The sequence below is a fragment of the Macrosteles quadrilineatus genome, unplaced genomic scaffold (assembly GCF_028750875.1).
Source record: "Macrosteles quadrilineatus isolate MER2022 unplaced genomic scaffold, UCM_ALF_1.0 Scaffold_6__1_contigs__length_79288215, whole genome shotgun sequence".
NCBI lineage: Eukaryota > Metazoa > Arthropoda > Insecta > Hemiptera > Cicadellidae > Macrosteles > Macrosteles quadrilineatus.
In genome coordinates, this window is record NW_026542599.1 from 30,211,479 (window position 1) to 30,227,367 (window position 15,889).

Consider the following 15,889-nt stretch of genomic DNA (forward strand, 5'->3'; position numbering starts at 1 on the left):
TCGCAATTAATAAAGGGATCCTGTTGTTATTTTGAAGAAAATAACAATCAATCAATAGTTGTTACTTATAGTTTGTTATTCATAGTTAGTTATTTATATTTGTTATTTATAGTTGTTATTTATCTTTTTATGTCTTGTTATTGAAGTTTTGTTTTCCAGTTTCTTTTCACCACTTTTGTACTGACCTGTGATTTTTTTTTCTGCTTCTGATGTAAAATTATTGTATTACATGTAAAAATGGTGCATCCGTTAACAAATAAATAAATAAATAAATCAATTACGAGTGGTTATGTCAAATCAAATGAAACACCAACTTTGACAAATTTGAAATTAATTTACAGAAGTAGTTATAGCCTTGCCACTTGAATATTTCATTACATTACCGAGTCGTGTAGAGTAAACTCAGGCAATGCAGCTCTCTGAAGAGCGAATTAAGCATGAACATTGCACCTTTACTAAGTGGTGCAACTGCACTACGCCATGGCACATATAACATACATAATAATTAGATTTACGATGTTTTTGATCACAAATACACATCCAGGACTTTCACATTATTTCATAAAACATATGCAATTGAGGTTATTTAAATTATATCGAATTAACAAAACAGAAAAATCTTTAGATTTCGTATACAACTACATTTTGTTTACCAACTATTTAGGGATTTCCTTTAAATATCGCAAAATATTTAGAAGAATTGGCACATTTAGATGTTACTACAATTTATATTATTTATCATTATTCACCCAACCGAACTAGTCCGTCAATTAAAGTTTTTAATATCGTTCTCTTTTGCAAGACCACGAATGAGCTTTAAAAACTAACTAATTGTATCGGACATAATGTGAAGTTTTAACGTGCGAAATCTAGAATTATCGTTGGATCAGTGAGAAAATAAAGAAAAGAAATAATCAGAAGATGTATTATATTTTTAACTGGGTTTATAGTTAAAAGTTTATTTTATTTGGAAAAATTTCAAATAAAATAAAAATATATTAAATAGCTATGATTTCAATTCTCCGTTGTGTTGGTACTGAGAAATGCTGTTACATTCTAAATGAAATCATACTTGAATCAGAAGTTGGTTTTGATGTAATTTAAGAAATACGACAATTTACAACAGAAGCACGAAGAAAGACTGTTTAGCAGTAAACCCAGAGAACAGTTGTAGATAGGAACTGATGTCGAGCGATTTAATTACGAAGCAACTCTCCTGTCAGTGTTTAACTGTGTTATCAAACAGGCCTTGCCTTACACTCTTTTAGTCTGTTGTGCCGTGGTAGTTCTTTAACATTCATGATAAGCGTTGATTTAAATCATATTAATAATTTCAAACTACACTAATGCCATGTAATACGTGTAAGCAAGGTATTTACGACGCTGTAGAAGCGATAACATGGCATTTCAATAATAACATAACGCTGGAGGTTGTATCGTAACAATGCTGTAATCTCGACTTTAGGTTGTTTACTCCAGCTATTATATACGGGTTGGTAAAGCGTTTGTCAACAATAATGGTGAATCGTGTTATGAGAATAATCAATGCTTTGCATACATTAAGGCCGTTCTGGTAGGAAGGGTTCATTAACTTACTTTGTTAAAATGTAATATAATGTTGGGGGAAATATATGACGAGTTATGCTTACTTGGCCGTCGTGCATTACATTAATTCAGTTCATTTTCATGAAACATGATAATGTTTTTGTTGATTTAAAAAGTACAAAAAATACTTCGAAAAACCATCGTGTGAAAGAGACACGATGGTACATTAAGAGAACCCAAATCAAAGCTAAAACTATCCAAATATTTAATTTTAATACAAAAATCATTCGAATTTAGAAAGGGATATTATCAATAACGAAAACGCGTGCCTGTATTTTATTTTGAATGGTAATTATATATTTATTTGGAATGTTTAGTTTGATAAAACTGGTATTGACAGCAGATATAACGACAAACATACAGTAGGACTTTCATAGAATTATACAAAACAATAAAAAACTTAGTACTATGGCTCATATAATTACAAAATGAGAATTCGTATTGAGGCGTCTAATATTGAAAGTAAACCATTCAACAATTGGTTCCCCCAATTCTTTACGCTAACATATTACTAAACTATAAATAAAAAACCGTCAAATTTATTTTATTTTACTCTTATCCTAGGTGAACTGTAACGTAATGAAATAACTGGATAAACGTATTGAAAAAGTTAAGTTTAATCACACTTGCCCTAAAACAGATTCTTGGTTCAAGCGTTTTTCCAGTCATGAAGAAAACAACAAACGATGTAAATTATGCAAATAAAGCTATGAAAAATTGAAATTAATTCGAAGAACTAGCTAGTCATAGCCTCACCATTTGAATATTTGCAACCTCAGGGTTTAGGGTTAGTGCTTGGAACTCTCTTTAATTTCCAATTTCCTTGCTAATCTTTTAATTTGAAACTTTTTTTATGATAATAAAGTTAGCCTTTGATTTTTTTTTACTAAATAATTTTAAGTATATCGAATTTGGATAAGATTGTTCTAAAACAAAAGTCTTTACTTGAATCAAGATTTTAGGCTATATAAATTTTAACAGCTATGAGGCTACTCGACCCACCTCAGAAGTAGAAGTAGGCTAATGTTCTCAAATTGTCCAACACCTAAATAGGATAGTCTGTAATACTAAGATGGAGATTACCAAGTTTCTTCCAAGTTTCCACATTTCTTCTTGTTTAAACTATTTGAAATAATTAGACTATTTTGGTTTAGCTTTTCACTTTTTACTATAAAATATTATAATATAAAAATCACACAAACTAGTTTTTGAACTCTCACCCAGGCTAGTTCATGGTAGAAGAAGGAGGAAATCCAGTTGTTACCTAACACATGTTTTTCAGCAACAATGTATTCAGGTCTTCTAGATCTTGAAGTTCACTGTTCACTTTTAGTCACTCAGGCCAATTAATATTGTATGAAATTTCATTTGTGTAGAATACTTTTTGAGATTTTGTTTAATTATATATATATTTATTTTTACTTTAGCTTATGTTTGAAATAGATTGTAAACATAATATATTTAAAATAGGTTGTTAGGCTTAATTGACTGGTAATAGGCTATTTATATATTATTTAAATATACAAAAATTTATGAACTGTTGCATATTTCATCACATTACTAACTCGTGTGAAGTCAGTTTCACCAAGGGAGTTCTCTGATGAGTGAAGTGAGCATGAGAATTGCATCTTCACTAAGTGCTGCAACTGCACTACACCATTAGTAGATGACATCTAATCAATAAGGAGCTAATTTCAATACTATCACGGTGGCTGTTTTAAATGTTAGTTTGGGACGAACTAAAAAGTAATTTAGAATTACAAAGGTATTCTTTCAAGCCTTGCATTTCCTTGCAAGGGCTATAATGCACATCAATAAGGGCATTTAAGGAAAATTTGGATATAATACCTTGCCCGGCTATTATTAATAGAAGTTATTAAATACTTGTATGAGCAATTGTTTTGGAATCAATAAATGGTATAACGCCTTCTTGAACTAGCCACGTGGTGGTGGAAAACAATTGCTCCTTTGAAACGTAAAAAAGGTTTCCTATTAATATTATAGAGATTACTGAATAATTAATTTTTCCAAAACTCTCATACAGCTTTTGGAAGCGTATTGAGGAGTTGTGAAAAACATTAAAAAAGTTTAATGCTACAGTAGCATGAAGTGGGTTGTTTGGATGTATTTAAAGACTATTCAATAATTATGTGTTGGTGACTTGAAAATTCTATGTAATGTGAAAATATTATTGCTTAAACGAATCTAAGAATAATAATATGTACAATTATTTTTATCACAAATACACAGGACTAGTAAAAATAAATATACGACTTTAACTTTTTGAAATAATATTGAATTTACTTAATAGATAAAACCAAATCAGTAAATGTTATTCACTGCATCACTTTGTTCTAAAGTTTCAATGCGTTTCATTCAAATATCGACATTTATTTTGTTGAGGTAATCGATATTGCAACTACAATTTTTATCATTTGTAGTTAATCCATCAAATTCACTTTATCCACTTAATCCATCATGGATTAACACTAATCCACCAATTAAAGCTTTCAAACGTGGTACAAAGCAGTATACAAAGTAGTTAAATTTTGTCCGTAGGCCGTGATTGAGTCAAAGTTATTATCTTTTAAGATAAAACTAACCTTTTGAAATGAAGCTGTAAAAAGTGTTATAGGACGGTTGTTTAACCTTAAACAAGTAATAAATCTACAAATACAGTTGGATAATAGCTCTCCCATCTGTATGCCTGTTTTGTGCCATAACAGCTAACCTTCCTCCATCAAATCAAAATTTTGAGCCAAAGCTGTATAGTTGGACTGTTCTTACATATAAAATACGACAATTTACAACAGAAGCACGAAGAAAGACTGTTTAGCAGTAAAACCAGGGAACAGTTGTAGATAGGAACTGATGTCGAGCGATTTAATTAACGAAGCAACTCTCCTGTCAGTGTTTAACTGTGTTATCAAACAGGCCTTGCCTTTTACACTCTTTTAGTCTGTCCAGTATTTTTGTAGGAACATGTCTGAACAAAAACCATAAACGCAGATGAGTAATCACCTGTTATTGGAACGTTCATAAAATATTAAAAGAATCGATGAAAAACTCAAAGTTGTATCATTGTCTATTGGATAGTCAAAGGTTGTATCTATTGGTGGTAACAATCATCGAGAAAAATATCAATGCCGTTGTCATTATTTTTTTGCGAGACCACGTTCTTGTTTTTGTTTTTATCAAACCCTGCTCAGGCATACCTCCAGATAATATAACTGTAGCGCAATGAAGGACTGTGACAAATATTGGATTGGTACATCATATTATTTTAATTTCATTTGCAGTAATTGCATATATATTTTACTGAGTTTGTATTAAGTTACACCTGAAAAGTTATAATACAATCTTGTATTTAATTGTGGCTAAATCTATTACAGACTCAAGCTTTCTAAATGTTGATGTTTTTATGGTAAACTTCGTGGATGTTCAAGTATTCAAGACAAAGAAAAACTGATTTAGGATGGTCAGTTCAATTTTTTGTTCAACCCAAATTCTACTGATAGATGAAGCAAAGTAATGTAAAAATGGTAAATCTAATTATATTTTCTATAAGATAAATATTTAATGTAATATATTCTTTCAACAAAAATTAAAACTTTAAACATGTAATTAAAATCTTTTAAATCAAAACTCACGAACATTATCACAGCAGTTTCCTGATGTAAGGCTTAAAAACCAGAAACAAAACATATTATAAATTCAATCCCAAGTATGTTTTTTGGAACACAGTTTTTTTTAAATTTACGAAATGCTTGTTTTTTTTACGCAAATGAGAGGTAAATCGTTTGTAATTGTTAGGTAAATCTAAAATCCACATTCATATTACAAAATGATTTTAAACTCTACATTCCAAATAGTGACCAAATGTTTGGATTTATTCGTTAAATACCTGAGTAGAGACGGGAAAAAAATTAAATTTCCTCTCGAACCTCAAGAGACTACCGCTCGCATAAATGTTACGTGTTTGGTCAACCGAAGTAAGACAGAAAATGGTATAGTTGCTGTAAACAAAGGAAGCTAACTCATAACGGTGTAAATTACATTTTACACTGAAGTTTATATTTTTTAATTGGGTTTCTTGTATCTTAATACATTTTTGCTGAGCTGGAGAATAGTTAAAACTTGTCTGGTAGATTAAACCTATTTGATTACTAGTAGTTGGATTAAGTTAGTTTGAAATTCAATTCAGTCTAGACAAACTTTGAGAGAATGGTTAGCCAACTGAAATCCAATAGATTTTGTATTGGATCAGATCCAAAGCTATCCCCAACTAACCTTGGGCAACAGTGTAGGGACCGTAGCCAGTAAATTTAGTGCATGACTTAAAGAAGTCAAAACCCACTCGAACTAGCCTAACATAACTTATCGTTACTGTAGTTTTTTTGTCCTAGGACGCTAGGCACGAGCCCGGAATTGTTTTTCACATTACTTCAGGCTAGACCTAGGGGTTACGGCAATACCACTTGGATGAAATCCATTGGTGATTTGGCGGGGTGACCCGAGGAACCGGAGTCCCGCGCTCTAACCACTAGACCAGCTCGCTCCCCCCGTCGTTACCGTAGTAGAAAGATTGGAGTACCTAAGATATCTAAATTTGAGAGAAATTAAATAAATAAACTATTTAATTACACATAACAGAGTTAACCATCGTGAAGCCAGAAGATTGGTCGAATTAGGTTAGGTTTGGTCGTGCTCCAACCCAAACTAAAGATAGCCTTTATATTTCCTAAGTGACAAGTCTTTACAGAACAACTTCTTATATTAGCTTGAACTCAGATTGCATGAAATGCGTTTGCATAAAATGCCTATAGTAGATATAATATACAACGTTAACCTAATAGAGCCTTTAAAGCAGTAGAGCATAAAATATACACACAGTGGGTACATAATCTCTTGATGAAATAGTTCTCTAAAATTTTATGTTTCAAATTAAAATTTTCCAAAAAGGAGTAAATATTTTGAAATCTGGAGATTTACGAGCGCAATCTGGGTCAGAGTCATCAGAGCAAAGTAATGAGGAGGGGAAGGTAAGTAGAGCGTGCTCGTGTTTTCAACACTCTCTCCCTCTCCCTCCCCTCTCCCTCCCAACATCCCCCCAGTCACTCGTCATACGTCACGATCTATGTTAACTCTTTCACCCAAACCCAACCTTACTCAACCTTAAACATCAAACAACTCTCCAGATCGAATATTGTAAACAAATATAAACACAATATACTAATCCAACTTGATCTTGTAGCTTGTTAATTTATACGCGAATTATGATGAGAATGCAATACATTTTCATTATGTATGTAGGCCTACACGTATTTATTTTGACGTTTAGACGTGTGCAAGCTTTGGTAGTTCTGCACTTGCTACGAAAATTCAGCATTTGGTTGATAAAAAAATTTGGACTTTAGACAAAGGGTTTGTTATTAAAGTGGCCCAATGGCTGAACAAAACAATTGTTTTTTAGACTGAATATTTTTTTGGAACAAGCTAATAGCCTATTATCTGAGAGTTTATGTAAGTTGTACAAATCCGTATTTGCAACCAGTAATTTTCATCCCCTCGACTACTAACCAAACATAAAAATAAAAAATAAAGTTAAGTTATATAGTTAAGTGAGTATAAGTTTTAGCAATTATAAAGTGTTGTAACAGAGGGACACATTTGAATTGGTTACTGTACTTTCAAAAACAAAATTATCATTATTTAATGAAAGAACACAGACAAATGAACCTGATTAAAATAAATAACAATCAATATGGTATCGAGGTCAGTAAGTAACTTCAATCTCCAACCTCAATAAACCCAAAGGTTAAGTAAAGGCTAGGTTAAGTTTACTCATAGTTCAATATGAGGTTAGAAATGCCATGAAGTATTGATTTAATGAATTTGATGGGGAAGTTATACCTATCAGATAAGTAGAAAATTGGTTTAGGGGTTTATTGAAGAGCAAAAGATTTATTACATTTAATCTTGCTGAAACAGTGAACGCGATAGAAGGTAAGACACTTTGGGTGAACACAAAATTATTTAGAATTGTATATTTTATTTATATTTATCATATTTTAAAATAAACCATTGATTAAAGTAAAATATAACACGCTAACAAATATTCTTCCAACTATTATCAACGTGTATAGAAAAATTTATTTTCCTGCGTAGAACTCATAACATTGATATACGTTTTATAAAGTTCAGCTCTGAAGGCAAAACTTGAATACTATATCGATAAAAAAGTAAGCTTAACTCTACATTGTTTTCCTGTATAAAAAACTAAAACGTTACATTTTATCTCAAGAATTTGTTACTTATTGCGAACTGAACTTTCAATTGAGAAAGGAGATAATTTAAACAAATTACTTCGTGTTCCTTTGCAGCCCGGTCTAAACTCAATTACCATTTGACTGCAGATAACAAATTAACATCGTATTTCAAGAGTAATCGTGTTAAGTAATAGGAATTAAGTCTGCCTCTAGCGTCGCCTTTAAGTAATATTTCAGACGAATTTTCCGCTTAATAGTTTATTAAAACTTAACCTTTGAAAATTTGCATAAATTATATTGTAAAAGGAATGCTTAACTAGATTTGGGAATCAATTATGTATAATTTGATATAAAAATTTAGTTGGATAAGTAACCCTTTCTAGTTTAAGAAAATCATAAATTAAAACACAGGAAAATAACTAATTTTCCATATTTATGATGCGTTTGATTTGGGGTGATGGTAAAACCGTTGAGGTGGTGGTGAAATTAATAAATTATATTGTAATATTGTATAAAATTACTTTTCCATTATTTTTATTTCAATTTTGCTCATAATAATACAAATCAAAGAGAAATATATTTGATTTAGTTTGAGTGTATAAAGGCAAATCAGGTAATCAAAGGAATATGTACATTAATCGTTAGGAGTTGATAGTCATGAAATATATTTGTACTAATGTTGGCCTACAGTTACAGGCTAAAGAAATAGTTTTTTTTAATAGTAGATTTTTATATTTATTGATCTGTGTTGTTGTTATTTGATAAAAATTTTAATGTAAAACAAATACAGAAATATAAATACTAGCTAAATAACCATTTGATAAGTAAACAACTCGAATCTTAATAATAATTTAAGCTATAGGCTTATAAAATATTAAATGAATTATAAATTTGAAAATGTAATCCTAACTTCAAGAATAAAGAATTTTTTTTATTTTTTTAAAGTTACATAAATGACACAAAGGTAATGAAAGTTCAAGGAACACATTCATCCAATTGCTTTAATATTTAAGTTGTCCAACTCACTTTTCTCAATCCCCCTGTCTCTTTTATGCTTGGAGACTGTTCTGACGGTAACAAAATTGGTTGCATGGAAAAAATTATAAACTAGCTTCACAATTATACACGTAAGCTATTCAAATTTTATCAAATTAAATAGAGCTAACTTTTAATGGTCAATTTGTCATAACCATAAATAAAATCTTATGGCTAAAGTAACCGCATTAGAAAAATATAATAGTTTGGGTTTTACGAATATATTATTAGTATTTTACAGATATACTGGATTATCAACCATTATAACTATCCTTGACTACTGACAAGTCCATTTGCGATCACTAATGCTTGAACGTACATTTGACTAATACTATAGCTATTTACTGGACAATATTGACAGACAGTATTGATATCTGACTTACGTTATTGCTATTTTTGACTGTAATAATGTTAGACTCACGGAATTGATATTTGACTCACAGTATTGATATTTGACTAACACAATTGATATTTGACTCACAAAATTGATATTTGACTCACAAAATTGATGTTTGGCTCACAAAATTGACATTCGACTCACAATATTGACATTTGACTTACAATATTGACATTCGACTCACCGGCAGGCAGGAGCAGGAAGGACCAGCTCCAGACAGACCACCCACTCATAGCGACTCCATCCTGCAATACAACATGTCCTTAAGGAATGATGTCAGACTTAACATAATCAATTCTAATTTTATTTCAAAATATGTAAATTTTAGCCAATCTTTTCATAGATTTAATTATTTTGAATCAGTAATTTTGCGTTATAGAAGACAGACCTCACCTCTCCTCAGTATTAAATGGAAAAAAATATAATAAACTTTAATAAAATAAACACCTTTTTGAAAACTGTCTTTAATACGTTGTATAGTGTATATGTAAGGTGATCAGTATCTTGGCTACATTAAATTGAAATACATTCGAAGCGAGGCATCAAGTAAAAGTGATGCAAAGAATTGAGAATTTGGAGGTAAATGGGTCTTTACTTGAACGTTAGGGAACCTTTGATGTTCATGAAAAGAAATCCTTCTGGCGATTTCCCTCGAGTAATAACATTTTTTCAATATTTCTTGTGATAAAATAGAATATAGTTCACTTATTGTTTATATTTTAACTGGGTTGATGTGTATTGTTATGGGAAATTTCAACCCTATAACTTCCATATGAACATTTTCGTATGTAAAGGATGTAAATTATTTCACATTATTATTATAGTAAAAATGAAATAATATTTTAAACTATATAAGTTTTTTTAGTTAATGAGTCAATGAGTTGTACTCAATGATTATAATTCATTTTGGAGACGTAATATTTACCTTAACTTGTAAAATACGGTTCTTAGAGATTACCATGAAACCACATAAACAGCTCCAGATGGTTTGTGATGTTAAACGCGAGAATTATTTTTAAACCGGTGAATATAAACAAACATGAAACATGAACATAAGCGAATACCGGGTATAAAAACAGGGGTTAATTAATTTTGTATCCCTGGTGTTATTAGTGACAATGGCCCGGCTGGGGTAATTATATTAGTTACTCAGGGGCAGCTTTAAACAGGCTCTGTTTTATATTTGACCTGAACACATATAAAACTCTATTGCACAAGTAATACTATCTACTGTAGCTTAGCTATTTAGTTGAATAATTTAGTTTGAGTTTATAGCTTTCGTTGACGTTTTTTATCACATAGGCTACAGGGCCACCAACTTTACTGTGCCACCAATGGTTCTAAGAACTTATTAGAGTTGGAGATAAAATTAAATAGAGTACTTAAATTATTTTCCTATAAAATAAAAAAATAAGTTCCACTGTTTCAAAAATGACTGCCATTTTCCGATATGCTGACTTAGATATTCTAATAGAAAACCTTGTATTTTATGGTTGTTTTATATTGGGAATGCAATTTTAAAGTGTTATTATTCTCTATATTTTTTCCTTACAGCTACTAATTTAGGAGCTAAAAGATATACTACTTTCACGTATGTTTAACCACAGACAATAAACCATTAATAGTTTGTGGTTTAACGTAATAAAAAAATCTGCATAGAAAAAAGTGAGTAATAAATGAGTAAACATTCTTTAAATAGTTAATGGAATTTTGAACAAATTAACAATAAAAGTATTCACTACGATTGACTAAACAACTACTTTTATATTCTATGATGAGTACTTGATACAGATAAAATCCACCCATACAATTATTTATATTCTTTAATTTCATTGAAGAATTTACTTGTGAACCATCTTCACCATACCACGTGTTTTCCGTACCTGATATTTCACCCCTTCCTCCACCATTCTACCCCTGCTCACCCCAACTCTTAACACTATCTTGTCTTTAAAGCTTCTCGTGAACTCCTTCTTGATTGTTTTATCCACCTAATAGACAATCGACCAAGTGATTTTGAAACCCCACAAAACCACTTATCCTCGTCACTTAAAGACATCGTTGGAGATCTTTATTGCTTTTTTAAAGCGGATAGACGGGTCGATTCTATAAATCTTGTTGGTTATCGTCGTTTCTTATGAGTACAAATTGTGTATTTTCCTATCATACTCTGGGTATGTAAATAGTCTGGGGACCCCTTTTTAACTCGTAACGACAATGTCTAGCAATCCAAACATAGTACTTTTCAAAAATTGTAATACACTTTTTGAGCTAAAATTACCAACATTAATTTTGACCAACCTTGTTAATTTTCGAACATCTAAGTACTTTCGGAACAGCAAGAGCTATTCCAATGGAAACCAACTTTATAAAATATCAAGAGAAATAAGCTAGAATATCGGTATAAAATAACAGCCATTTTAAAATTAAAATTTTTAAGTATTTACCTTTAATCAGTACTAAACATTTGGATAAAATCAGCAGTATTTTTTTATAGGAAACGTTTATAAAAAGTGTGTATAAAACTCTTCTTTAGATACTTATTGAGATACTAAACCTAGTATACCATGAAATAATATCACAATCATATTCGGTTTCCGGCATAAAATTTCTTCAATTATTGCCAAAAAATGAAATAATGGTATATTTAATTTGTCAATGATTATTGTATATTTTATCTAAAGTGAAAACTCACCAATTCCTTATGTTTTCAATGGTTCTTTTCAGGCACAGCCTCATGGAAAATCCTGGAAAAAATACAACAGTTATATCAAAGATATTTATTACATGCTATTTAACAAATACAGGGTGATTGATATAAGTGTGCCAGCCGTTTTATTCGAAAACCATAAGAGATATCAAAAAAAGTTAAATCGTAAGTGTCTTGGACTTTTTATTTAAAAAATTGTAGTAAAGTCGAAAAAATTATTTTAGCCACCATTTTTCCAATATGGCCGCCAACTTTGATTTTTCTTATGGAACACCCTATATTATATGATGTATGATGTATGATTATACCCTTATTTTATAATGTATTCTGGTAGAAAACGTAATTTTAAGACGATTTTATTCTTGTGATTTTTTCATAAACCTAACCGTTTCAAAGATAATAATGGTTTAAGTTGTGAAATTTTGAATGGTTTTCGAAAAAAAAACAGCTGGCATGCTTGCTTAGGCCTTTATTGAAACTCTTTCTCGTGCAGAAATTTCAAAACTTTAACCATTATTATCTTTGAAACGGTTAGGTTTATGAAAAAAATTACAAGAATAAAATCGTCTTAAAATTACATTTTCTACCAGAAAACATCATAAAATACAGGGTGTTCTATAAGAAAAATCAATGTTGGCGGCCATATTGGAAAAATGAATGCTGAAATATTTTTTTTTTACTTGACTACGATTTATTAAATAAAAAATCCAAGGCACTTACACTTTAACATTTTTTGATATCTCTTATAGTTTTCGAATAAAACGGCTGGCACACTTATAACAATCACCCTGTATACAGGGTGATCAACTCAAGGAGGCCACCATTGGGATATCGGAAACGGTAAGAATTAGAGAAAACTTTAAATGGGGGACATTCCTTTATTTTTTGTGACAGTTAAAAATATGATTTTAGTTTTTCAAAATTCAGCCACCATTTTCCAAAATGGCGGCCAACTTTGAAATTTCTTATGGAACACCCTGTATTTTATCATGTTTTCGGATAGAACATGCAATTTAAAAACTTTTTATTCTTGACATTTTTTCGATAAACCCACTCGTTTAGGAGTTACAGCCTATGGAAAAAAGGCTTCCGGTGTACATTTACATCATGTAGCTCCAAAAAAAGTAGGTTTATAGCGAAAATGCGAGGAGAAAATAAGTCAAATAAGTCTTAAAATTGCATCCACATTCCAAAAAGTTCATAAAATTCGTTAAAAATATTAATTCTATTATATAAAAATGGCGGCCATTTTCCAAAATGGCGGCAAACTTGAAAAGTGGAAAACTGTGTATTTTATGGACTTTTTGGAATGTGGATGCAATTTTAAGACTTATTTGACTTGTTTTCTCCTCGCATTTTCGCTATAAACCTGCTTTTTTGGAGCTACTTGATGTAAAATGTACACCGGAAGCAATTTTTCCATAGGCTGTAACTCCTAAACGAGTGGGTTTATCGAAAAAATGTCAAGAATAAAAAGTTTTTAAATTGCATGTTCTATCCGAAAACATGATAAAATACAGGGTGTTCCATAAGAAATTTCAAAGTTGGCCGCCATTTTGGAAAATGGTGGCTGAATTTTGAAAAACTAAAATCATATTTTTAACTGTCACAAAAAATAAAGGAATGTCCCCCATTTAAAGTTTTCTCTAATTCTTACCGTTTCCGATATCCCAATGGTGGCCTCCTTGAGTTGATCACCCTGTATATTCGGACCTCTTTTACATTTTTATTGTACATTCAAATGGACAATAAATTCAATGTTCCTATAGAAAAAGTATAAAATATGATATAGGGGGTTATATATATACTCTTTTGTTAACGAAGACAATAATTGTTAAAAATAAATTTTTGAACTGTAGTGTTTTAAATAAAACTTACCAAAATATGTTTAAAAAATAATATTTTAAGATCTTTAAAGATTCATAGAATCTTCTATCAATATTTGATTGAAAACACACAACCAAGGACACGAAATAAAGTCACTGATTTATTCTAACTATAAAACAATAAATAGAATATTGTCATTGCAATTAAAGGAGTACGTGAAAGCATTCAACGCCTTGCGTCATTATCGTAACAAGTAAGTTGAACAAAATAACTGGAAGTTTCCACATTCATCGCTTTGTCTTTATAAGTGAACAGATTGAATCAAGCAACCTGAGAGTCGATTGTTTAAGCTTTAGCGCTCAACTTGGCAAATCAAACTCCTAACTTACTACGTGATTTCTCTCTGATTTAGGCCTGATAACTTCCCCCAGTTACTTGGGTAGAATGCGAAATAGATTATCTAAAATTGCACGTCTGGAAGATAGATATATTACATAAGTGCAATAAGCGTAAATTAAATAGCTTGGTGGCTGAATGAATATAGCTTTTGTGTGGTGATTATTAGGTTTACGGTTCATTCATGAGAAAAGTAAAATATTTTTCCTACAAAAATATTCAAAACAAAAAATCCCAATTTTTTAAAGTACCGTTTAGTAGAGCTTAAAAAATAATTTAGTATATTGAAGGGGTTGTTTACGGTTATTTGTCACGAAAAAAATTACAAAATTTAAAATTACCATGCTACTCTTATAGGGAGTAAGTAAACTGTTGTATTTTGCTTGTTTACGGATATATTTTGATCAAACTTGGCAAATTAACTTATTTTATACTAAGCTATTGATATTCTACCAATAAACCCACTGTATTACCCTTCCTGTAGCAGCAAACCTAGGTATACTTGTTAAACATAATGTTATTTAAAATGATTTAATTGAAAATCCAATTGGGCGAATGGAAATTCAGTTAGTCTGCAGGTTTGCTGCGGCGGAGGTATTTAATTATTAAAGTACAACTTATCGTTATTGGGTTCGAGGGATTTATCGGTATGATATTATAAACTTACGTAAGACATGCCAGATAATTATGTAACAATTTTGAGTAAAAAAGGCTGGGGATTTTTAATCATTTTTACCGGATTTATAGTATATTACATTATATTATACTATACGTTTTTTTCCTCGCTAAACGGTGCCTCACAGTGCTTGTAATATAAGGGTTGCGTATAAAAATCACCCTGTATATATTATGTTAGTAGAATTAAATCAAATTTTCAAAACCAAACAAATACTGTTGTAAAAAATTAATGGAACTTGGTGCAATTTGTAAGATGTATTAGTATTGGTAGGCTTGTAAAAACTTTACTACACCATTATAAACGTTTCGTAAAAACAAACTTATACAGTTTCATTAGTCAACCATGAGTCAGTTCTATGTCGTATAGAATAAATAAAGAGTAAATCTAAGAAAGAGTTAAGATACATGCATCTTTAAAAAAAAACAACTTATACAGCCCTTTTATAAAAAGGAAATCAAAGTAATAAATTTCTGTCGTAATAAAATAACGTACAAATCATAGCCAATTATTTTTGTACACGTTAACATGGCGGGTGACTTGTATGTCGCAGTATATGAGAGACGGTGTTAACCATATTTTATTGCCCTTATTCCCTGGGGTAGGGTCCGACACAGTTTACGACTGAAGACTAACCTTGCCAATAAAGCTTGGACGAGTTCCAAGACATCGCGTATACATTTTAAACACATTCTAGATAATAGAACAATATTACTAGGTATATTTGCCAAGATAAAAAACAGGGTTTGAAATTTCTTTGGAAAATTATCGAGTTATGTTAAAAAAAGGTTGGTCAGTATTTTTATTCTAATTATAGCGTTATAGTCAATAATCTCAAATTATAAATAATTTGATAGCAAAGCTTAATGATCATAAAACAATATTGCTATTGCTGAAGGGAACCTAACACATGCCTATTATTTAAGCTTTGATAAAAGAGCCAACCTGATTAAAGTAATTGTATATAAATTGAG

At 30.6% G+C, this 15,889-nt stretch overlaps 1 protein-coding gene across 4 annotated transcripts in view; it reads right to left on the reverse strand.

Moving 5' to 3' along the window:
* LOC128996372 (cell adhesion molecule Dscam2) overlaps positions 1–15,889 on the reverse strand; it is a 190,050-nt gene that overhangs the window by 64,117 nt on the left and 110,044 nt on the right. For all 4 annotated transcript variants that reach the window (XM_054421668.1, XM_054421666.1, XM_054421667.1 and 1 more), the window contains exons 3-4: positions 12,002–12,053; positions 9,491–9,551 (exon numbers count right to left, since the gene is read on the reverse strand). In XM_054421668.1, coding sequence (XP_054277643.1) covers positions 9,491–9,539 — 49 coding nt within the window. In that variant the 5' untranslated portion in view covers positions 9,540–9,551; positions 12,002–12,053. The remainder of the gene's footprint in view (positions 1–9,490; positions 9,552–12,001; positions 12,054–15,889) is intronic.